Source organism: Cryptomeria japonica, chromosome 1, assembly GCF_030272615.1.
Source record: "Cryptomeria japonica chromosome 1, Sugi_1.0, whole genome shotgun sequence".
Taxonomy (NCBI): Eukaryota; Viridiplantae; Streptophyta; class Pinopsida; order Cupressales; family Cupressaceae; genus Cryptomeria; species Cryptomeria japonica.
The window spans coordinates 671,164,406-671,190,337 of record NC_081405.1 but is presented as its reverse complement, the minus strand read 5'-3'; the positions used below and the strand labels follow the sequence as shown (position 1 = coordinate 671,190,337).

The following is a 25,932-nucleotide window of genomic DNA, read 5'->3' as shown; positions in this document are numbered from 1 at the left end:
ATTGTGGCACTGTTTGATCCCGCAAAAGTAAAAAGAAAGAGTGTATCCAACGGTGAAAACCTCTTTGAAGCACCTACGAATGAAAGGTTTGACATTCTCCCTTCTAGTGCAAATCAAGAACGATCAACAATCCTTATTGAGGGAACAAAAGAATTCAACATGGGGACTCCTAAGACTCCTCACCACATACATCTAGCATCTCTTTAACTTCAGAGGAACATCCTAAGTTTGTAGAATTCTTCTAGAAGCGTTAGATCAACTTCACATGGTCATATGCAGACATCCCTGGTCTTGATCCTGATTTAGTCATGCATCACCTCACCATGGAAGGAGCTAAACTAGTAAAACATAATCTTCACAAGATGCACCCCCAGATTGCGGTACTAGTCAAAGTAGAACTTAAGAAAATCCTGGATGTTGGTTTTATTAGACCAATTGATTATGCAGATTGGATATCCAACATTGTACCTGTCGACAAACCAAATGGGGGCATCCATATCTATACTAACTTCAGAGATCTAAACAAGGCATGTCCTAAAGATGACTTCCCCCTACCAAACATTGACATGATCATGGACCTAACAATAGGGCATGCCATGCTTTCTCTTATGGATGGCTTTTCAAGGTACAACCAGATAAAGATCGCACCAAAGGATCAACATAAGACAACCTTCACATGTCCATGGGGAACATACTGTTGCAACGTAATGCCTTTTGGTCTAAAGAATGTAGGGGCGACCTATCAAAGAGCAATGACCACCATCTTTCATGATATGATGCATACCATAATGGAGGATTGTGTTGATGAATTACTAACAAAATCATTAACAAGAGAAGGTCATCTAGAAATATTAGAGAAAAAATTTGACAGACTAGAACAATATCATGTTCGACTCAACCCAAAGAAATGTGTCTTTGGAGTAACCTCAGGGAAGCTTCTAGGATACATTGTCTCAAGCAAAGGCATTGAGGTTGAACCAACAAAGGTCAAGGTAATCATGGACATGCCACCTCCAAAGAACATTAGTCAGCTAAGGACATTACAAGGGCGACTTCAATCCATCCAAAGATTCATTGCACAGCTAGCAGATAAGTGCCATCCTTTTACACATCTGTTACACAAAAATATTCGCTTTCAATGGGATGCCAAATGCTAGCAAGCATTCTAGATGCTTAAGGACTATCTCATGAATACACCACTGTTGATCCCACCAAATCCAAGTAGACCTCTATTGCTCTATATTTTAGCAACAAATACGGTATTAGGAGTACTGCTGGCACAAAACAATGCAGAAGGGAAAGAGTGTGTTGTTTACTACATCTCTCGCACACTGGTCAGCTATGAACTCAATTACACACCTATTGAGGGAGCATGCCTAGCAGTAATCTTGGCAGCCACTAAATTGAGGCACCACCTGTTAACACATAAAGTACAACTCATTGCAAAGATCAATCCACTAAAGTACTTAATCAACAAAGAAGCATTGACAGGTCACTTGGCCAAATGGGTGATGATTCTAAGTGAATTTGACATCGAGTATGTGGACCATAAGGCTATCAAGGGCCAAGTTATTGTAGATCAGTTGGCCAATGCACCCCTCATAGGCGATCATCCTCTTATTTCCAATTTTCCAGATGAAGAGATTTTCATGATCACAGCAGCACAACCATGGAAACTATACTTTGATGGTTCATATACTAGGCATGGCTCAGGGGCAGGCATTTTGTTTATCACACCTCAAGGTGACAACATCCCGAAGTGTTACAGGCTAATTTTCCATGTACAAACAACATAGAAGAATATGAGGCCTTGATCACAGGACTCAGATTAGCCATGCAATGGAAACTGAAAGAGCTACAGATATATGGAAACTCTCAATTGGTCATTCGATAAGTCACAAACGAATATCAGACCAAGGATGATAAACTCATACCGTACAAGAAAATGGTGGATAGTTTAAAGGCATCATTTACGACTATCACCTTTGAGCAGATACCCAGAGATCAAAATCAAGCTACTGACGCTATGGCTACCATTGCATCTCTCCTAGATCTTCCATAGAATTACACACGCTATGAGTTCTTGGTATAATAGCTTTTGATTCCCGCTTATGATATCCCTAAATCCGAGATGATATTTCACCTTGTTGGTTCTGAATCTCCATGGTACAGTGAGTTCTACCCCTATCTTTGTGATCACACACTTCCTCCTAACCAATCAAATAGCCAACATAAAACCTTCATTCGCCAAACCACTCGATACACCATCATTGCTAAAACCCTATATCGACGCAGTCTTGATGGTACTCTCCTTCGATGTTTGGAACAGGATGAGACAACAAAGGCCTTGGAAGAGGTATATGAAGGAATTTGTGGGACTCACTCAAGCAGTCCTTCCTTAGCAAAGAATATCATGCATGTTGGATACTATTGGTCGTCCATGGAAAAAGACTCGTACTATTTTGTCAGAAAATGCAAGAAATGCCAAGTTCATGGAGACTTGATACATGCACCAGTATAGGAATTGCAACCAATCACAACACCATGGTCCTTTTTTTAATGGGGACTTGACCCTGTGGGTAAAATTCATCCATCCTCATCCAAAGGCCATAAATTCATTATTACCACCACTAAATACTTCACAAAGTGGATCAAAGTTGTTCCACTTACCCAAGTTATCGGCAAGCAGATCGCCTCATTTATCCTTAATTACATCATCTGCCAGTATGGTGTACCCATGTCCATCATCACAAATAATGGGCTTCCTTTCAAGAATCAGGACGTCTGTGAGCTTTGTGAGAAGTTTCACATCCAACACCACTTTTCCACTCCCTATTACCCACAAGAAAATTGTCAGTCAAAGAATCAAACAAGAACATATTAAGAATCCTCAAGAAGACAGTCAATGATGTCGGTCATGACTGGCACGTTCAATTAAATCCATCACTATGGGTGTATCGAACTAGCTTTTGAACCCCTACAGGCGTAAATCCCTACTCATTGGTCTATGGCGTAGAATCCATCCTTCTTATTGAGGTCGAGATACCATCTCTACAGGTTTCCTTGCATAATCTGATAGATGATGAAGCATACCGAGTATCCCATCTTCAAGACTTGGAACTACTTAATGAAAGGCGACAAGTTGCATACAACCACCTCAAAGCCTATCAGGGGTTAAACCTCGTACATTTGAGGTAGGTGATCTTGTTCTTAGAGAGAATCCTCATAACCAACCAAACAGAGAACATTAGGGAAAGTTTGAATCGAACTGGTTCGGTCCATATGTTATCACTGTTGTATTTGGGTCTGGGGCACATCAGTTGGCTACTTCAGAAGGAGAATCGCTAGTAGATTCGATCAACAACATGCACCTCAAACAGTTTCATACATAAGTTGTAGAGAGCATCAGGCTCCAATACATATCAAAGAGAACACCAAAAACATCGAGATAAATGTCCTGAAGAAAATACAAAAGAAAATCAAAATAGTAAAGAAAAATCATACATCCAAACAGTGAACAACCACACTGGTGGCACCTTGGGTAAGTACGATGGTGAAAACCTGGCAAACAGGCGCCACTCGTAAAGGTTATGGCTCCATTGTCTTTTAGACTTGTTGCGATCACATTCATTGCATCCACTCGTCCATCAATCAAACCATGGCTTGTTATTGATCTGCAATCAAGGATAGTACTTCATGCGTCTTGCATCCTGCTTTTTCATAGTCATGTCTAAACTGGGGGCAATGCTCTTAACCTATTAATGGAATTGAATTCTGCATTACTTGTGATTCATTGAGTTCTTCATTCAAAACTATCTCACAAAATTCAAAAAAACATTCAAAAACAACTCTCAAAATCCAAAAACATGGCCACGTATGAAAATCCTTTGTAAATACGCATCAAAACAGACATCAAACAAACATTTTTGAAACGATGACCACTTATCAAATCAACCAAACGATCAACATAGGTACACAACTGTCTTAACAAGGATGCATCCTTCCTTACCACAATAAAGACATGATAACATTTTCTTTGACAAGAAAATTTTGTTTAAGCTATCAAGTACTTGGTCAGTTTGATAAAGTTATTTATTTATTTATTTATATCAGGTTCCTATGCTACTCTAGGATATCCACAAGTGATTAGAGTATCCAAGATGGTTACTAAGTATCATTTTGTTTATCATCTGCGAATTATTCCAATGAAGTTTTGGGGCATGTACTAATGGTGTCTACGTGGGAAGTTCACTAAGCTACATGATCTTATGCAAAATCTAGTCATAGATCACTATGGCTTACTGACTACAATGTATACCTTGACCATATGAGCATGAACCATTATGGAGGGTCCATATTTTTTTATCTATATTGCTTGCTTACAGGTACAATGCTCCAAACTTGTTCCTACTATCTCGTCCAAGATTGATACTACCGTTGCTCAATGATGATATATAAAGCACTATGGATCGCCATTTCATCTCATCTACTATATTGCATTTTGTTGCATATCACCCATCCATTTGATCATTCATTATTCATATTTATGGTTTTTTATGCAAGTGTGAACAAGTTAAATATGAGAAGTTATTTAATATAAATTGGTCTTGGATACAATATGACAGAGTTCTCTGATACATCATCATTGCATCATACAATTTCTCACCAACTTGCACTCATCTATCATAAATGCATGATATCATCATTCCATTACATTTAGTTGCATTTAAATGCATCTAGTTCATTATCATTTACTTGCATGTAGGTTCATTTCATACATTTTAGATATTCATTTAAGTGCATTTAATATCATATAGTTGCATTCATTATCACTTACTTAGATTAGCATCCTTACATCATTCAAAATCATTCATCATCATTCATCATCATTTAAATTTGTTTACAATACATTCATCTAGATTCATTTAGTTGCATTCATTTGCATTTGTCTATCTACTAGTTAAGTACATTCTGAAGAGGGGAAAATGGAATAAGAGGTCAAATGATCAAAAACACAATGAAATAAGCAAGAAAACACTAAAACGTCAAAAGATCATTTATACCTTACTATTTTACCTTCTCCTTCGGATTGAGCTTGATGAAGTGGATGATGAGGATGCACCCTTGATGCTCCACTTGATGTGCTCCTTGTTTGATTTTGGATGTGGATTGATCTCCTTTGCTCAACAAGATAGATGGATTGATATTTGGATTGAATGAGGATTTGGATTAGAAGAGAATTGGATAGAGGATCATGAAGACATTATGATGGCATGATAATAGAAAATAGAAGAGGATAGAAGCAGAATGAGGATGTTATGAAGAATATGATTGAGGAGAAATAGGAAGCATGACAATGCATGAGAAGTGGATTGATTTGTGAGGAGAATAGGCTCCAAATTATAGATTGGAGAAGGCCAATGGAGGGCCAAGATTGATCTGATCATGAAAGGTTGAGATTGATTTGAGATAGAAGGCATGGATCAAGGGTGCCTTGGGAAAATAAATAGGAATATAAAATTCCTTGGGAAAAAGGGGGGAGAAATTTGAATTTCAAATATGAGGAATTAAAATTTCCAAAATAAGGATGCATTGAGGGATTCAAAGAAATTTGAATTTCTTTGAGAGACTCAATGTTGATGTGACATGAGTGGGAAATAAAAATTAAGGGATAATGATAATCATGGTTATGAGAGATTCTAGAAGGATTAATTAGGCTAATGGGATTAGGAAAAGTGATTTGTAGGAATCACATGAATAGGTTAATTAATTAAAATTAATTAACTGAGTGGGTTTAGAGGAAATAATTATTGGAGGGGACTTTAGAAGAATAGGGGAATAATTAATTTATTTGATAAATTAATTATTGGACAATAGTGATAGAATTAATTAAATTAGATTTAATTGATTCTGAGAGGAATGAGAATAACATAATTAAGTCAATTAATTATGTTGAAAGGCTTAAATTAATCAAATGTTAATTTTAGGTGTCTACATTTTGCCCCTCTTTGATATAGCGTCGTGAAATGATGTTATATCAAAGAAGAATAAAACATAGTGGAAGAAAAGGATAAGGACTAGTAGCATGATGCCCCAGTCATGAGATGAAGAAGAATGATGACAGGAAGGATGACGAGGAAGCAGTGGTATGCCCCCTTGAGAGGACATGAGGGTTCGAAGAACACGGGTGTGCTCTCGAAAGGAATTAGAAGAATAGGTGATGAAAGGATTAAGATAATGAAAAAGGGATCTAGGATGGGTTGGAGTGTTATGAATGAAATGAGACAAAGAAATGATAAATGGATTGGATTTCTTGTTGAGCAAGTATAGAGAGCAAACCTAAATTTAATATTGCCATGGATAGTTTACACCATTGATTATAAGAACCAGGATGATATGAAGATCCGAGGCGTGGACTGACGCTCAGTCAAACAAGATTGCCTTGCACATAATCATGCAGGTGTCGATAAACACTAATGCAGGGTTGTCGGTTCGTACAAGGAAAACACTCAAACACACCATGCCATGAAAACTATGGCCCATAATACACCGGCCAAGACATACCAAGATATAGGATGATCAAGGCAGTCCTGAACAAGTATAGTCCTGGGACACAAGATGAACAAAGTGAAAAGCTCAAGCATGCAAACAATATGCACATGACCAACTGACATCTCTTTCTAAGAGTACGACATGGATTTGGATAAAATGTCGGACTAGGGAAGGATACATCCCGATGGGCAAGTGATGGATTGATTGGCAGATGACAAAAGCCAAGTTGGATGTGCAAGATCTGCAGGTGAGAGGATTTCCACTTGGATTTGATTAGCGTAGTATGGATGGGTACTTAAATTAGGCACAAGTCAGTGCGAGCTCAGGTAGATGGGGAAAGCTCGGTTTGATGGATTGGATAGGATTAGAAGAAGGATAAATGATTAGATAGGATGAAAAGGGGGATGGATAATTGAATAGGATTGGATTGAGGATGGGATTATTGATTTAATTGGAAGAGATGGAGAATATGATTGGATAAGATAGGATTGGATTAGAAATTGGATTGGAAATTGGATTGGATGGAGTGGATTGGTGGATAGGATTTGATTGAATGGAACCAATGACAAGGGAGAACTAAGGATTAGTAAAAGGATGGATGGATGAATTGATGAAGATATTGTTTGGATAGATGGATCAAGTGGATGGATATGGATAGGAAATGGAGTAATAAAGGATGGAGGATAGGGTGATGAAGACCCAAGGACTATGCTGCAAAGGAGTGCAATGCCCCACACTAGAGGTAGTGTAATTAAGGATACAAGGATGGTGGATAAAGATGTATGAGGTGGAAGGATAATGTGTAATGGATATGGATGGTAGAGGATTAAGGCTTGAATGCTCCAAAGCATGCATGCATATACTTTATTTTGCTTCTATATGATCATGACGAAAGATAATAATGGAGGATTCATTTTAATAGGATGAGGGATATGAGATGGAGGATATGGATAGGATAGTCAAGATCAAAGATAGGAAAGGAGAATGGACTTAGATAGGATGCAGATGGATGGGAGGATTACGTGGATGAAGCTTTCCCCCAAGTCTAGATGTAAGGGGATGAGGGGATTACACATGACGCTTGTTTACCAAGTTTTCATCATGGTACTTACCCAAGGTGCTACAAGAAGTGGTTTTCACCATTGGATGAAATGATTTTTTCTTTACTTTTTTCTGATTTTTTTTTTGTATTTTTCTTGATTTTTTTATTTTTGAATTTTGAATTTTGAATTTTAAAAATAGCTTGGATGGATAAGGATGGGGATGAGTGGATGTGGGAGATAGTGGATACATGAAGGAGGAAGGGAGGACTCAATAATATAGCTTCATAGATGGTATCCCTTAGTATTTCTTTGAACCAGAGGTATGCTCATAGATGTTGGTAACAATAATTGGGGAGATGAAATGGATAGGGGATGGAAGATAAGGATTTGGAAAGGATTGGATATAACGGAATGGGATTGTGAAGAATGGATGGTGGATAATGGATGGGGTTTTGAAGAATTTGTGGAATATCAACATTGGCACACACCTTGAAGGGTGAAGGAGTAGTGGAGGAGAGTGTTTTGAATTAGATGGGGGATAAAGTGTGGATTTTGGGAAATGAAGACCCAAAATAGAAGAAGGGGATGATGGAGTTGGGATGGTGGATTTTGGGACATAAGGACCCAAAATGGATTTTGAAGATGGAGGAGTGTTAGATTGAGGATTGGAGGACTTGTCAATGGATGGAGCTTTCGGATTAAAAAGTTTGGATGCCAATTTTGATTTTTCTTTGGGATGCATTGCTTCTTTGGGAATCCACATAGTTTTTGATTTTTTCTGTTGGGGCCTTTGAGGCCTTTTTTATTTTTCTTTCTTTTGGATCATATTTTTGTTTTGAGCATGTCATTTGGAGGGGACATGTTGATCCTTTGATTTTTGTGGATTTTGAGCTTCATGCTTTTTAGATTGGGCATCCAAATTGCTTCCAAGAGCAATAGGATGGGTGCATGAGGATGAATGGCTTAAGGATTTTATGGATGGTGGGATGATGGAAGGAGCATGTTGGGAGGCATTCAATGGTGTGTTCCTTTGTTGATCTTGCTTAGGGATAGTGGATGGAGGGATGTAAGGACCCAAAATGGATGGAAGGAATGGAGGATTTATCTTTGGAATATAGGGTCCCAAAATAGATGTGGATGAGGGGGGATAATGGGATTTTGATTTGTATGAAGGAAATTTGGATTTAAGAGGAATAGAGGATGTACCAACATCTTGAGCACTAGATTGAGCTCCCTTATTATTTTGGAAACGAGATGCGAGTCCATTTTGAGGGGGATGAGATGTGGAAGGAAGATTAGGATCTTTAGATGGATTGGGATCATGACATGGAGATGAAGGGATACTTTTAATCTTGACTAGGGAGGGTATCATGAGATGGAGTGGGAGGGGTGATTGGATCATGAGATGGAAGAGGATCATGTGGTGATAGAGGAATAATATGATCATGAGAGGAAGTGGAGGGGATGGGATCATTAGATGGAGAGGATTCTATGCTAGCATGCTTTGGAACAAGTTTTTGGCCTGTTTCGAGTTATGGAGATTGTGTGATGGAGGAAGGTGTGGAAGCTTTGATGTGAGTAGATGGGGAAATGGGGGTATCATGAAGTGCAGAGGATTGGGATTTGTTTTGTGGTGGAGGTGATTGGGGTGGATGGAGGATTTGAGGAGACTTGGCCACTTTTCTTTGAGGTGAGGATTTTGTCTCCTTTGCTAGCATGTCTTGGATAAGATTATGGATGATGGATTTGGAGGACGTGGACAATATGGATTTTGGAGGATTAGGATTAGATGGAGAATTGGGATTAGATGGAGGATTAGGATTGGATGGATGATTAGGATAATGGATTGGGGAATTGGGATTAATGATTGGAGGACTATGGAGTAAAGGATTTGGATGGGGAGTAGAGGTAATGAATGCATTGTAGAAGAATGGGGATTGGGATGTAGATGAGGGGGGGGAGATGGAGGTATACATATTGGATTAGATGAGTATGTGGATGAGGGATAATATGGAGATATGGATGGGGAATAAGATGGATTTCCCTTGTCAAAGGTAGAGGAAGGAAAAGAGATATGGTATAGATTGGGATTGGGTGTAATGTGTTGAGATGGGATGGATGAAGGTATGATATGCGAGTGGGAGATTATAGGATTAACTTGGTAGGCAGGTTCATGAATTTCCATTAGCATCTTATCATAACAAGCTTTCAAATTCTGGGTAGTCATGTTGAGAATGAAGGATTAGATTGGAATTGGATGAATATGTTTTGGAGGGGAAAGATTTTGAAGATGATGTTAAATGAAGATGAGGATTAGGACTTGGCTTGGAATGATTAGATTTGATTATATTTGGATTTGATTTGATTTGGATTGGAATTGGATGAGTCCTTGGATTAGGACTTGATTGGATTGGAATTGTCCTTGGATTAGGACTTGGTTTGATTGGATTTGGATTGGATTGAATTGGATTAGATTTGATTTGATTGGATTGGATTAGATTGGATTGGATTGGATAACTAGATTAGGAAGATGGATGGATTTGATTGATTGGAATTTTGGAGATTTGATTGGATTAGAGGGAGAATGATTATGGAAGAATGGATAGATAGAAGGAAGAATAAAGGGGGAGGCTACCCAAAGTCAAATGAATGATTTGGAAAAAAATATTGGTTGAGGAAGGATAATTGTTTGAATGGATGAAAGTGGATTGGGGATTGGAGAATTTCTTGGATAGATAGAAATGGATTAAAGATTTGATGATGACAAGATGGAATTTGGAAAGAGGGATGATTGATTGGTCATGGGGGATGGACTTGGCAAGAGATGTCAAGTAAAGAAAACATAATGGTCAAAAGAAGTTAGACTCAAAAGACACTCATGCTCCTTCACAACATATCCTATGGCAAGAAAAGACAATAGTCAATGGATCCCAATTGGTTTCCCAACTACACTTACCCAGAGTGGACACTTAGATGCTTGACCCCATTGGCTCCCCTCCATGACACTCACTTCTCCGGGGAAGCCAAACATCAATTCCCATGAAAACTCCTCATGGCGAACTTTGTGTCTCTACTAAGGGCTGTAAAAATATGGGCGGCTTCGGAGGTCTGACCTCCTGCACCAATTACTAGAAGGTTTTTGGCCACTATGCACAAGGCGTTTAGTATGGCTTCCCGTTAGGAGCTACCCTTCGCAGTTGCGCAAGCGCAATTGAGGCCTATAGCCCAACAAAGCACCAAGAACTTAGTAGTCACACAAGCATGATTGAGATCTCTAGGATCCTACTAAGCACCCAATGTGAGAATGAACTCTCATATAGCCCCAACCATTGACCCTTTCATCATCAATGGCCTATTTATTATAGTGAGTTGGGAACCCCAGGTCCAGGTGTACTCACTTGGGTCATTCCCCTCTTACCTTCTCAAAGAGAAAGTTGGGAGGGCAAGCCCGCTAAGGGTAACACAAGCAATAAACATAGAAAAGACCAAAGGGGTCTAGATTTCTAATTGCTTCGATAAGAAAGAGCATACTCTCCTACCCTTTGACTCTTCAATACAAGATTATTTTTCCCCCTAATTAGATCTAGGTTCTTAATAAAATACTTAAAATGACACAATGTTTGCTTGTATCTCCTTAGGCAACCTGCAAGAATGATGGATTAGTAGTTTTTCTAATAATCAATCTTGGGCATTCGAAAGAAAAGAAGCTACAAACACAAGATTATTAGCCCCAAAAAGATTGCAAAAATTAGTTTCCTTATGATTTTCTAAGTAGTTTCAAAAAAAAGTTTGATAAAAACTGATTTTATATGCTAAAAATATGGAAATCTAAAGTTAAAAAAGAAAGGGTTGACTTTGCATGTGTTAAAAATAATTTTTGAAAACAAATATGTAAAATATAAAGACAACCCATTTTATATCTATGAATCCCCTTTCCAGCGCATTTTGAATTATTGAAATCTGACACCCAAGCAAAACGTTATGCCCATTTTACAAAAACCATTTTTTACCTAAACGCACGCGTTGAATCTATGGCGCTCACGCTGATTCAGAGGCGCTTGCACTGAAGCATGTGCACAGGTGTTGTTTTGCAGTTTTTAATGATTTTTGACTATGCGCACGCATTTTGGCGCGAGTGTAGGCATTGTTTTTCCTGTGCACGTGCTATTTCACAGTTTTAATGAAAAAAATCAAATTTTTTTACCAAATGCACATGTTGATTCGCAGTCAGACGCGTTGATGCACGAGCGGACACGCTGATAATTAATTTATTTGATAAATTAATTATTGGACAATAGTGATAGGATTAATTAAATTAGATTTAATTGATTCTGAGAGGAATGAGGATAACACAATTAAGTCAATTAATTATGTTGATAGGCTTAAATTAATTAAATATTAATTTTAGGTGTCTACACATTCATCTATCAATCCAGTATATTCTTATACTCATTCATTTCATTCTCATCTTTACAAGTTTCCTCTAGATTCATTAAGATGCATTTGTTATCCTTTTAATTGCATTAAGATGCAGTTATTCATTATCCCTTAGTTGCATTATCATTTCACTTAGTCATATTTTAAGTCATTTAGAATCATAACATGAACATTTGTCTCAACATTTGTTTATTCATTTTACAAGTGCATTCATTTAAGATCATCACATAAATATTTGAATCACCATTTGTTTATCCATTTTTGCATTCATTTTTAACCATCTATACACATTTACATAAACCATTCAATTTATTACATTTCATCATATCAAACACAACTGCATATCATCATTTCATCCACATAAACACAAGTACTATCTATCTCATAGTCAACATCATTCATGCATCATTTTATTTTTATTTTATTTTTTATTTTTTGCATACATCATCATCATGGCATTACATATATAAAGTATTACAAAAATGCATCATACATACATTAACATACATCCACATGTTAGCATAACATTCATAAACATGCATATAGACATCATAAAATCATCATAACATACATATAGAAATCATCTCATCATCATATACATCTAACAAGTAAAAACATCCATCTAAGCATAAATCATAAATCATCATCCTGCATAAACCCATACATATCATCAACATGCATATCATCACAAAATATGGGATCTCTTCATATATCACCTCATATATCATCTCGCAAAAACATATATGTATCAGAGTATAGTGATGTCAAAAATATCGGCTACCAAGAGTCATCCAAGTCACATACCAAAGTGACAATGTAATAAAATACATAAATCTCTCTCAAATGGCACTCTGGCTAGATGTTGCACCCCCATCACCGCCTGCTCCACCACTACCCCCTGCACCACCCACACTATATCGTCGTGGAGGACCCATCACACCACCACTACTCTACATCCTCTAAGACCGCTCTAATCTCGCCCGACACATATGTGAATAGCTCAGTGCCTGCTGATTGGATGGCACCACCTGCTCATATAAACCTCGCCAATAGTCAACCTCTCCACCTGCCTGTCATAGCTCCCTCGCCAACAAATCAGTCGATGGACCATGTCCCTGTACTCCCTCCAAGGTCGGAACTCTCTCTTGCAGCTGGATCACCCTATCAACTACATCATCTCTCTCCCATAGCACTACAGTCGACTCTGACTCCTGTGCAAACAACTGAACATCTCTAGCTGCAACCTCTGCCTCCATCTCCTCCACCTGTGCCTCGGCTACTGTAAGTTGGGTTTGCATATATACTAGCACATTCTCTCGCGCATCTTCCATCCCCATCAAATACTCTCCTCCACCTGTAGCTCGCTCTCCTCCACCAATAGCTCCCTCTCCCATATCCATAGGTGCCTCTCCCTCCCCCATATCCCTACCACCTAATCTGTCTCCTCCCTGCATCAAAGGACCCTGTGACAGTCACAATGATTGCTTGCCTCTCCCTCTCCACTGTAACCATCCTCCTCCACCACCTCCACCTCCAAATCCATCCCCACCACCCCCTCCACCTCCTCCTCCTCCTCCTCCACCACCACCACCTCCCTCACCACCTCCTCCTCCTCCTCTGTCACCTCTACCTCGTCCATCTACTACAAGTCCTCAACCTCCTCTCCTCCTCCATCTCTATCTCCTATCATCCTCAAAAGTTGGAATCGGCTTTGCCGGATCCAATATATGTGGAATAGGATGTGCAATAATATATTGTGTGTACTCATCTGTAACCCTTGCATCTACAACCCCCACCCTCATATGCCATGGTCTCGCCTGTAAAGTCTGAAACTCCGGTAAGGCTTGATCATACAATAACATTGGCCCTCACTGGAATATCCCCCGTACCGCCCGTGCATACTCCCCTGATCCACTCGACAATCCCTGCCTCCAAGCGAACTGCCTCATCACTCTGCCAGGTACCTGTCTCTCCACATTGTAGGATGTTCTACCAATCAAGTACCGTGTCATAAATACATAAGGCAAGGCCTCTGCATCATCATCCCAAGGCTCACACTCAATATAGGGTCTCCATATCACTATATCTAAATCATCTAATGCCCGTCGCCACCACTCTAACTTCCCCAGGTGGGGCTGACTCATCATACCTACGTACATGTAAACATAGGATTGATCTACTGCCCTAAATCTCAAAATAATAGGTCGTGTCATGGGTAGGTGCTCCCATGCCCAGATATGCAAAAGAGTGATCCCAACTCCTAGAGAGCTCGTCTCTCGGTACACCACCTCATGCAGATCTCGATATAAATGTGCCAAAGTTCACAGTCCCCATGCAAAGTGGGTCCCCTCAGTCACCATCTACTCTATAACCTGGCCCCAACCCACGGCCAGTCCATGTGATCGTCGATCATGGCATAGCAGGCCCCCAACAATCCCTGATAACACCGCTAGAAGTGGCTCATATAACGAAGCTATCTCCTCCCATGCTACCGAGCCATCATGAATAAAAACATCCTTATCAAATATCCGTTGCACAACTGTTGTTCCCCATGCTCAGTCATATGTCACCAGATCCCCTCGGATAGGGATGTGCAAGATCCACCACACATCCTCTAGTGTCACGAACATCTCACCCATAGCCAGATGGAATGTGCAAGTCTCGTTGTGCCACTGCTCTGCTAATGTCGTCATCAGGCTGCGATTCGTCTGAATCACGGGCATATACATCACATCATAAAGGCCTATCGCCACAATAAAATCAATCTCGGCCTCTGTCAACCGATCTCTCAACTGTTGCGTGGTTAGATGTCTCTCTCGTATCTGTAAGACGGGAAGATCCTCGTACACATCACACACATCCTCATCATCATCAATTGTTTTGTTTTAAACTTTCTTAAGTTTAAACCTAGACTATCAACAAATACTCTAATCAAGTATCTTCGGGTCTCAATAGGTAAGCAATCATGGCAAACCTAGACTACAACAAGCATTTATCATAATGACCTAGTCTCAACGGGGCTGCTATGGTTCAAAACAACTAACTTATCCATCCATCCACCATCGGCATCGAGAGATTATTTTTTCTAACACTGGGGCATCTATTTTTTAGACAATAGTGCTATTCTGCTAACAATCGCGCTAAAACAACTACACACTAGCGCTAAAAACCAATAGCATTAAAACCACTGCACAACAACGCCATTCCAAGACAATCGTGCTACAAGATTGACTCGATCGCGCTAAAACAACTGCACGACTGCACTAAACCTTGCGATAGTGCTAAAACCACTATCCAATAGCACTATCGCAGCACAAAAGTGCTAGTTTAGGTGACAAAAGCGCTAAAACATAGTTTTAGCACTATTGTTTTGACTCAACTTGGACACTTGAAAAAGACATAAAAATGCATAAAAAGCAAAAATTCAAATTGGTGTACCACTGGTCCGTAGTCATCTGGCCGCTAGAATCGATGGACTCGCTCTAGTCGATGATCTTCTATCGGTACTGGCATCCTGACTGTTGCTCGCTTTTTCAAAAAAATCACTATCAGAGCTTTGAATCGTTGTAGAGATGGATGCAAATGACCCTGTTTTTACCCCTTCACTCCCATATATACCCTTCGCCCGCAAACCTAATTTTACCCTGCTCACCGTCATGGTCCTCGTGAACTTTCAGTGCCTCCCATTTCTCCTTGTTATCTCTGATTTCTTCTATTCTTTCACTATTATTGCTCAATTCTTCTATTCTTTCACTGTTATTGCTCAATTCTTCTATTCTACCTCCCCGCCCAATCTCATTCTTTTTCGAGAGATCGCCTGATTTTTTGATTTTTTTGGGCCCATCTCTTGAGGGGGCATACCACCCACTAAATTAACATTTATGGGGCATATTTCTTCACGCCTATTTTTTTTTCTTTGAAACGACGTGATAAACCGCACCGTTTCAAAGAGGGGCAAATATAGTCACATAAATTTGTCCATTTAATTAAATGAATATTTACTATTTATTTGATTAATAAACCTTCAATAATCAATTAATTAAATTAATATTTAATTAATTCATCCTCAAACTCTTCTCCTATTAATTAAATAAATTATCCAATTTATTTAAATTAATTCATTAAACCGCATCTCTAAATCAATTAAATGAATAAATCATATTTATTTAATTTAACCACTTTCTTCTTTTAAATAAATACATAAATATTTATTTAAATCACTCTCCTACAAATGCAAGTTGCAACCACAAATTGAAATAAACTATTTTTATTTTAATTAAAATCCTATTTTCCCTCACCCACCAAACCCACTTGCAATCCTAAATCCCCTTCTAGACTCTTCTAACCCCTTCCTAATTAGCCTAATACATCCCCTAAATATTGTCACATTCCTAAGCAACTTGGAGTCACTTCTCAAAGCCTTCAAAGTCTTTGAAAAGCTTTTAATGCTTTATGTGTTCAACAAGCTAACCCCCAAAGTCTTCCAAACCACTAATGGCTCTTACATGACCATTAATGGATCTTACATAACCATTTATGGTTAAATCCACTTGCCCCCATGGTTAGAGACTTTACCTCTAACTCAACCCTCATTTAACTCATGGATCTCTTCAAACATTTATTGTTTTGACCATGGTTATCCTCACTAACTCTTGTACAAGAGTTTATCTATTGGATAAAGACATTATTTATTGGATAATGGCTTTATTCTTTCAACTCAACATTAACCTTACCTCCCAAGTTAACCCTCAAGTCATGTCAAGCATTTAATGTTTATTCTCTCTCCTCTCAACCCATCTCTTATTGACATTTGTCATCCTGGGATTGGATTGAAAGCCCTCACATAGATCATAAACCCATCAATCCTGACCCTTGATGAGAATACTCAATCTCAACCCTCCATTGCTCTGTTTTACCTATAAATAGAGCTCATTTCTTCATAATCCAGATCCTGAAAACTTGCATGCATCTAACTTATAGTGAATTTTAGAGAGCATTTAGCATAATCATCTATATTTGTCATTTTGGGCTAAAATTAATCTTAGTTAATTACATAATATCTCATATTTAGTTTGTTTCACACTTGCATTTGCATAGTTTAAAGCATTTACAATCTTGAACCTCTTGAAGACATCCATACTAGTGCAAAAAGCTATTGAGAGCTACACTCATTTGGGAACTTGGAGAGGAGAGGAACAAGGGAGGAGAAGCTACAAGCATGGTGGAAGGCATTTGGAGATGCCTTGTTGCATTTCTTTTCTTTGTTAAATGCTCTATTTTTCTTTTAGTGTCTCTCTTGATATGCATGCTTAGGATAGTGTTTGATCTTTGATTTTCTAACACTAACACTTGTTTCTTCCTGTTTGTTGGTGTTTGTTATCCTAACCATCCTTTTTGCAGAACATCAGAATCTTTCCTTGAATTAAGGATGTAGTAATCATTAGAACCTAGGGATTTAAGACTAAGAAATTAAAAAAAATACAAGAAATCATGATAATCTACATTTTAACCTAAACATGACTAAGTAAAGCAAATTTTAAATTCAATAAATATCCCTAGAGAACCCACAAATTGTCAAATGGTTGTTTTTAAATGAAATTTTATGAGATCCTAATGGTCATTAGGATATTTGTATATCTTGAACATTTTTTAATGAAACATAAAACACAATTCTCTATGACATTAAAATAAATTTAAAATAAAAATTAAACTATTACAGATCAATGGTTTGAATACAAACAACCTCACCAAACCAGGTTTTAGGGTTTATAGATGGGTAAAACACGTTTTTCAAAACTAAAAGTAAGCTAGTTTACCCAGCACAATGAGAATCTACAATGAACAATTCAACAAATTTTCACAAAAAATTAGATTCCTTATGCCATTCAATGGACGTCAAACTTTCTTCAAAATGACAAGAAAGATTAAGCCTGACTTAATCTTCAAATGTAGAGATGAGAATGATCAACTTTGAATGTGCACAGGTTGGCGAAGACTTTGAGAACACAACTTATCGACTTCAAACTACTCACACACTATTTAGACTTCACAAATTCAACAACAAATTCAAAATAAAGAGCTCTAATAGTGAATTTCACAAATCTGGGGATCACAGAGATCACTCAAGCTCAAGAATCCATTTTGTAAAAGATGTGAATAACATAAAATTTTGGTTTTGTAAAGATCAGATTCACACGAGTGAGCCATTACTACAACATGGTGGGTAAGTGAGAATATGAAAGATGGGTGGTAGAAAAATTCAACAACATAGAAAAAGAGAGGTGCAAGAAGTACATGAAATCCCTGCAAAATCCACTTTTGAGAAATTCAACAATTGTGGGCTCAAACCGGACACCCTGAAATTGAGCCTAAAATGATGAAATGGAAGTTGGCATTTTGTAAACCTGTTCAGAGAGTTTTGTTGGGCATAAAAGCTATGATAGTGAGGTGATGGTATGATAGTGAGGTGATGGTGGATCAAGAATTTGTAAGTTCTTTTAAACTTTGTAAACCTTCAAAGGGCAAAGAATATTTTTTTTATGGAGGTCCAGATTTGTGAGCACAACAGCCCAGCAAGGGCATGAATTCTAGCGAGGGCTTTCACGAAGTAATTTTTGCTACCTCATACAAAGAAAAATTTGAATTTCGCTTTTAAAGTATATTTGAATTTATGTAAAGATTTGATTCATGATTCAACTTTTATAACTTCCCATCAACTTAGTATCAATACAACATACAAAAGATGTCAATAAGTTTATCAAAAATAGCACAAAGGTGGAGAAAGCAAAAGAGGGGTTCACATTTTGTCAAAGTAAAATGTGGCATGGGTACAAGACACAACAATCACCTATTGTTTAAAAGTCAAGTTTCAAGTTTCAAATTATCAAATTATTGATTGTTAATTTTTAAATTATATCAAAATTATTGAATTGATCATGGATGTGACTAATGAGAAGATCCTTACTTAGCAAGATTCAAAAACTATTCTTCAGCACCATTAATTTTCATTTCAGATCTCCTTATCATGATCGAAATCATCATTTTTATCAATATCAAAGTATACTTACATTTTATTATTTCATTCTATTTCATATATGATCAATTACATATTCCTGATTAAACTTAATTTTTAAAACAAATTATATTTTAGATAATATATGTAATATTATGTAAGGATGTTTTATTTCCACACAGTTATCAATGAATAATTTTCTAAGTTATTAGCAAATTCTTTAAGGATGACTATACCCTCATGCTTGCCAACAAAGAAAATTCAATCACAATGACAAATGTCTTAAAAAATTTAGGGAATCCTGGTCATGTTGGTGTAAGTGGTATTGGTAGAGATAGTTATGGTGATGTTCAGTTTTTCTTTTCCTTTCATAAAGTGTCTCAAATGAATAACTTATGGGGTTTCTTGCCATCTCGTATGCTATGGAGAGAGGTTGTGCCCTTAGCTGGCAAGGATTATTTGTGAATCTGATTCATAAGTGGTGGTGAATATGTTGAATGGACAGCGATTGGATGATGCTAATTGACATTTAGCTATGGTGATTAGATAGATTCTAAGTTTGAGTAGGTCTCTAAAATTTGTTACCTTTTTTCATATTCCTAAGGAATGGAATAGAGTAGCGGATTGCTTGGTCAACTGGATATCTGAATATATGAAGGGTTAGAGTAGCAGAATGTTGCAGATAGGGGACAACTATGTTTGGATCATATCTTTGAATAATTAGTTGGCAAGGATAGGAATGTGTAATAGATTGATCTTTCTTTGTTAGACTGTTGACCTTTCTTGTTTTATAACTCTCTTGAGTATTTAATACATTTTTATTTCTTTTGATTTAAAAAATATTATAAAAAAATATAAAACTCAAAAATCCAATTGAATACATTTTGAAAGTAATATGAATAGGCAGAATGCTAAGTTTTTATGTGTTACTTTTTCCTTGGAGGCCTCACCTGTTAAGCTTTGGGATTGTCATTCACAAGGTGGAAAATACATAACTGTTAATGGCTGTTAAACTTCAAATATGCAGCTTGGAACTTGCAGCCACAGATGATTGATTAACAAAATTAATGCTCAAAAAGTCCTTTTGGGTTGATGTGAGTGGTACTAAAGGTTTTTATTCATGTGCATTGGCATCTTTCTTATTTTCCAAAAGATAAAGCAGAATAGGAATCAACATATCTGAAGCGTAGTCCTGCTTTATATGCAAAGGAGAGGTTATCTGAGCCCTTGAGGAGGCCTGCAAAATCTTATTCTTGTATTGCAACGAGGTAGGTACTTAGACTTTTCAGATGATAGACTTGAGTTTTTTCATTTATCTTTATAATATGTTGGAATCGTAATTTAAATTTGATGTTGTATGATTATATTTAGATATTTTTATGATAAAATACAATTGAAATTTTAGAAGGATTGTATTATATGATTGAAATTTTTTTGAATTAAATTATCAAAAAAATTATATAATTATAATTCTATGCATATATAATATATGTAAATATTTGAAAGACAATTTTAAATATATATAACCATTAGTGAAATTGTTTGACGAGCAAATTCAACTGTCAAATTTAGTGTCTTGTCGAGATGATAAATTTTTTTTATTGAATTTATTTTTAAATGATATCGTTCTCGTTGGTGATGGCCATTGATACTCACACCATAGTAAGCCATTGTTGGAAATGCCTTGTCTTAAATCTATAAGATTTTTCCATAAAGGAATATGTGGTATGTACATGTGTGTTGTTTTACCAAATCAGCTTTGATGTTATAACAAGAGATCCATTTTTTCAAAGTTACTGACAATAAAAAGAGAATGTTATATAGATCAATTTGAACTGGTTGATTGATGATTATTAGCAATACCAACTAGACAGTTTTGTTTCTGATGTGTCCATAAATGGGCCCTCTGAGGAGGAATCCCTCTCCTTGATCACCCACATGTTGGCATGCCCCTCAATCTATGCCCTTCACCTTGGTCTAAGGACTTGGATAACATATCTTAGACAATTGATCAAAGGCAGAAATAAGTTCTCAAATCTCTCTCCCAATTGCACACTAGAGTGAAAGGTGTGAGACTGAATAGGGTAGAGTCTAGCATTGTTTAGGCTGGATCCTTAGGTGCTCTTTTATGCTTCGCAACTTGGTTTTAGTTGTATTGATTCTCATTCAACAGCTTGACTGCACTTATATTTTCTTTCCATCTAAATTTATAATGTATACTTTGATCTGTTCCATTTGACATACAATACTGATAATCCTATCAAAACCAATTTCCTTATTAAAAACAATGTAGACAAATTATCATTCCTAATGTTTGAATCTACCTCATATCATGTTATGTTGTATATTTCTATGATGACTCTGAGATTCAGGTGCTAATTTTGACATATATTCTCCTTTCATAAATTAGGACTTCTGGCCACCAGTTATTGATTGGAAGAGGAAGTGGAATTATGACAATTCTTTTGGACGGTATAAGCTTGAATATCCAAGTAATTTCTTTTGCCCATGACATCCTTTCAGAAGAGCCTTCATTTGCAATCCAATTTATATTCCTTGCCTTTGACGTGGAAAGTTTAATTGAAACACTTTTGGGAGGTGCTTGTACCTCAAACCTCTGCTTTCGAACCTAGAATCCAAAATTTAGGCCAAGCATTGCCAGAATACCTAGTTTGTAACTTGTAAACTTGTAACATACCTGGGTGTTCCAACACATTTTGCTTTTCATTATTGCATCTCTTAGAAACTTTTTACTCTAGATCTATGCCAAGTGGCTTGTAAGAATATTGGTAGAATATAGACTTTTTTTTTAATGTCTTTGGGAAAATATCAATCATGGCATCTTTTATCAGGTTTCTAGTAAACAGTATCTAGATTGGTATGAAAGAGTTTATGCTATCTCCGGGTTTTCATGCAAAGAATCAAGAATAGCAACTTTTTCAATTCACTGGCACAGCCAACTGCAAGAGCTTAGTGCAAAAGTGGAGCAATGATCCCTACAATGTTACCAGGATATTGCTACAAGAACATCCTGTGGGAAATATAAATGTCAATGTTGTTTCATGAGAAGCATCACTTCAATGGTTGTTTCTGAACACTTTATCACCCTTCCTAGCCTTCTCATCGTAGTAGCAAGTGGCCATTGTCTACATGGAATGATAAAGTTTTATGAGTGACGCCTTTTCTATCTGTAAAGCATAAGCAATGTAGAGAGGAAAAGTATATTTCTAGATGAGGTGTCCCTGTTCCAAATGATCTGCCATACAAATGAGGAGTAGCAATCAAAATCATGTTGGCAATGAAATCATGGAAATGGCCATTTAGTCTTTAGGATGTATTTATGTATAGTTTATTTTCATATACTATAATTCATGCGTTGGTGCATCTTAAGAATTGATAGCCGTTTTTCGAAATCATGATCATATTAATTAACATTTATTACTCTGTTTTTGGATTCTTCCATAAAAATGAGAACATTCATATTATTGACATTAGGACTCTTTATTTGTGTGGAGAATATTTTGTGATCTTTCTATCTTTGGTTTAGAAATATGGACTCTTTTTTCATTCTTAAGACGGAATTTTCAGCGAGGTTGAATTGAATTTTTATCTTGAGAATATTATGATCTTATCATTTGAAACAGTTTATTTACTTTTATAATAATAAACACGTATATCTATTTAAATTTAAACAAACATAAACCACTGAAGAGGAGGAAATCAAATATATGTAAAAAAATCATCACAAACCACAATCTTAAGATAAAATTTGTGTTTACGCTCTGTTATCTGACACAATACTGTAGAATTCGCATATGATTGATATAATTTGTTTCTTATGTTTCAACTTTATCTCTGTTATATATAACACATTAATTAACTGTAAGACCAGGATGCTTAATTTTGCTTATTACAATCTATGATTCACATCGAGACTAAATAAGTTTTGATTTAAGATGTATGATCATTGAACCATTCATGGCAATCAAACACACTATTCTTTTTATCATTTTCTTCCAGGTAACCTGTAACCATGGTTATTATTACAACCTATGTATATGCCACCGAGAGGCAAATACTTCTAGCTATATCAGATCACTCACATGAACTTATCATCTAGACCTATTGCATTGGCTCTGACATAAACTCCAGAAGGTAGTTATATGTTCACAGAAGATCTTGTTTAGGAGAGAACTATACAACATTATCTAGGTATCAATCCTAGTACTACACAGCCCCCAAAAAGTAAACATTTACAACATTTTCTTTCTATAGTTCGATGATGAATTTCCATCCAAACATACATTCATGATCTTCAACTGTACTCTTCTTGGCTTGGTTTCTACTTTGTCATTGATGAATGTCATAATAATGCAGCACATCCCAAGCCATGTCCATGTCCAGAGAAGGCAATCTACTAAGAGTATCTGTTGTATCAAGATCAATCTTTACAGCAGAGCCTGACAATGAAGGCATGCTAGAGAGTGTATCCATCTCAGATTTACAAGGTGATGCCAAAGCAGAAGCAGAATTGAGTGCTGTAATAGCAGAATTGTTGTCACTTTCAGAGTAATGGGTATCACAATCAAGACATTCTGATTTGACCTTAATGTCATGATTCATTATAGGTGGTGCCACTGGGGTGTTACTGTTCTTCTGATCCAAGCTCGCAGGACCCGGTTTCTCTTCCTGCAATGGCATAGTCGTTGAAGACAACCGTTCACAGATTGCTTGCAGCTTCGCATCCACTGAAGACTGCAGAGCTGGTGATAGGCCACCTACATGGCTGATAAAACCTGGATTTGAATAGAGTTTGGATACAGAGGAGGTGGAAGATGGCTTATTGGGATCCTGAAAATTATGATTCATATGCAATTGATATTTTAGGTCAGGAAAGTTCAGCCTGGCATAGTCTCCTCTCAGCCTATAAGCAGCCCTGTCATAGGCCAGGGCTGCTTCCTCTGCTGTGTCAAAAGTCCCGAGCCAAAGCCTTGTTCTGTTTCTGGGTAATCTGATTTCTGCAACCCATTTACCCCAGTGCCTCTGTCTGACTCCTCTATAAAGTTTAGTGGCTTGACTGTTCTTGAGTCTCGCATTCTGCTTAGCCACATGTTTCATAGGCTGTGATCTGGGGCCGAGGCAATCTACTGAATCTTTCAATTTCCTCATTTGTGGAGATTGAAGGTTGTATTCTGAAGCACCAACAGATTGCAATTGCAGCCACTGGAGCTGCTGGATCTCAGCTTGCTGTCTCTGCAGAAGCTGAAACTCAATCTGAGGTGGAGTTAGTTGACAATAAGAATTCACAGACTGAAACTCGCTGGGATTACCCACATGGAAATTTTCAAGCTGATGTCGATTAGTAATGTCGTCTGGCCCTTGAAAACTTGGGAAAGACCAGTACATATTATCATCACCACCATTGTTGTCTCCTTCTGAGAGCATTCCTAAAAACAAGTTAGAGAAATAATATGGAATGCATGATGAATTTACAGAACACAACCCACAATCTGCTACGTCTACATTCAAATTTGTGCAGGCTTTCACATTCGGGACTCCCTCTCTAGAGTCCACAAGAGAGAATTTAGAACAAGAAGCTAGTTCAGATATCTGTGGTGCCTCTGTTCTTTGTCTAGAATCTGATTCAACTAGCTTCTTCATCCCCCCTCCGACAGGTATAGGATCTGAGTACAGGGGCCTAGTATTCAGAGCTTGCTGAGAAAAATCTTTCCTAATAACTGCTGCCAAGTTAACCAGAATTTGCTCTTCCATGACGCAGCAAACAAAATCTGCAGTTATAAAAAAATAACAAACTAAATTCTATCTTCAATTTTTCTAATTCCTATCAGCTTTGGAGATGGAAGAGACAACTATGCATAGAATCTACTTCTTCGAACTTTGGATGCTTGATGAAAGATAGATTGAACCCAGAAACATTCAAGAGAATAGATGAGGATAGAATCTACTCTATATATTTTGTACTTTATGTGAATAACTCATTCAGAAGCGTATATGTCCCAAACATGAGCTTCAAAACCATCCGAACTAACCACCTGACACCCACTGACAAGGCCAAACAAAGCTATATTTTTAGTATCAGGAGAGGAATTGGAAGAAAAAAAATTCTCCTCTTCCTTAGAAATGACAAAGGACCTCTGCTCTACACCAAAATCCTCAATCTAATAAAAATTCAAAGCAGGAGGCTAAAACTTGAAATTGTGATTTGCTGTAATGCAGATTGTTAGAACAAATTGCTCTTATGCTTCTGATGCGTTGAAGGAAAAGTACAATAAAATCACCAGACAACAAAAATGAGGCAGGTGGGTGATGAGTAAAAAAACCCTTGAGCCTATGCAATCTATTCTAACAAGGACTCCACAGTCTAACACTGCTAAATCAGCAGCCAAGCCCTGAATCAAGGAAAAACAAATGTTCATACATGGAAGCTGTTCACAATCATGAAGTTGCAGAAGAATGAAGAATAAGATTGGTTGAACTAGTGGTGTCAGACTCCAAACAACAGCAACCCAGTATTGAACAATGATACAATTGACTGCACTACTGCCACCCCACCTCTATTTATGCTGACAACATTCCAAGCCAGCTCCTATAAGTTTCTCCATAATTAATATTCACCACTTCATAATGCAGATTAAACTAAAATATCCTGTTTAATGACCAACTTTTCCTTTTCAGCCTGATGACAATAAAGCTATGTTTTTTGAGGTGTCCCCACTATGGAATCCTTCAATTGGGCGTTGCCGAGTGTAAAGCTACTTGTGCCTGACTTCCAGGTGCCCATGTCGTACTGAATGATGTCAGAGCACACTCCAAGGTATAAGGCTTTGGAGTAGTACATTTCTTTACTGAATTTGGACATGTTTTTAA

At 37.3% G+C, this 25,932-nt stretch overlaps 1 protein-coding gene across 1 annotated transcript; it reads right to left on the bottom strand.

The window, feature by feature from the left end:
* Positions 1 to 23,023: 23,023 nt before the first annotated feature.
* Positions 23,024 to 25,646, bottom strand: LOC131026785 (ethylene-responsive transcription factor ERF061). Its single transcript, XM_057956763.2, has one exon. The coding sequence runs from the start codon at positions 24,814 to 24,816 to the stop codon at positions 23,395 to 23,397; it is 1,422 nt and encodes a 473-aa protein (XP_057812746.2). The 5' UTR covers positions 24,817 to 25,646; the 3' UTR covers positions 23,024 to 23,394.
* Positions 25,647 to 25,932: the final 286 nt, after the last annotated feature.

Excerpts from the sequence above, each read along its gene's own strand:
- LOC131026785 (XM_057956763.2), bottom strand. The coding sequence starts at position 24,816 with ATGGAAGAGCAAATTCTGGTTAACTTGGCAGCAGTTATTAGGAAAGAT.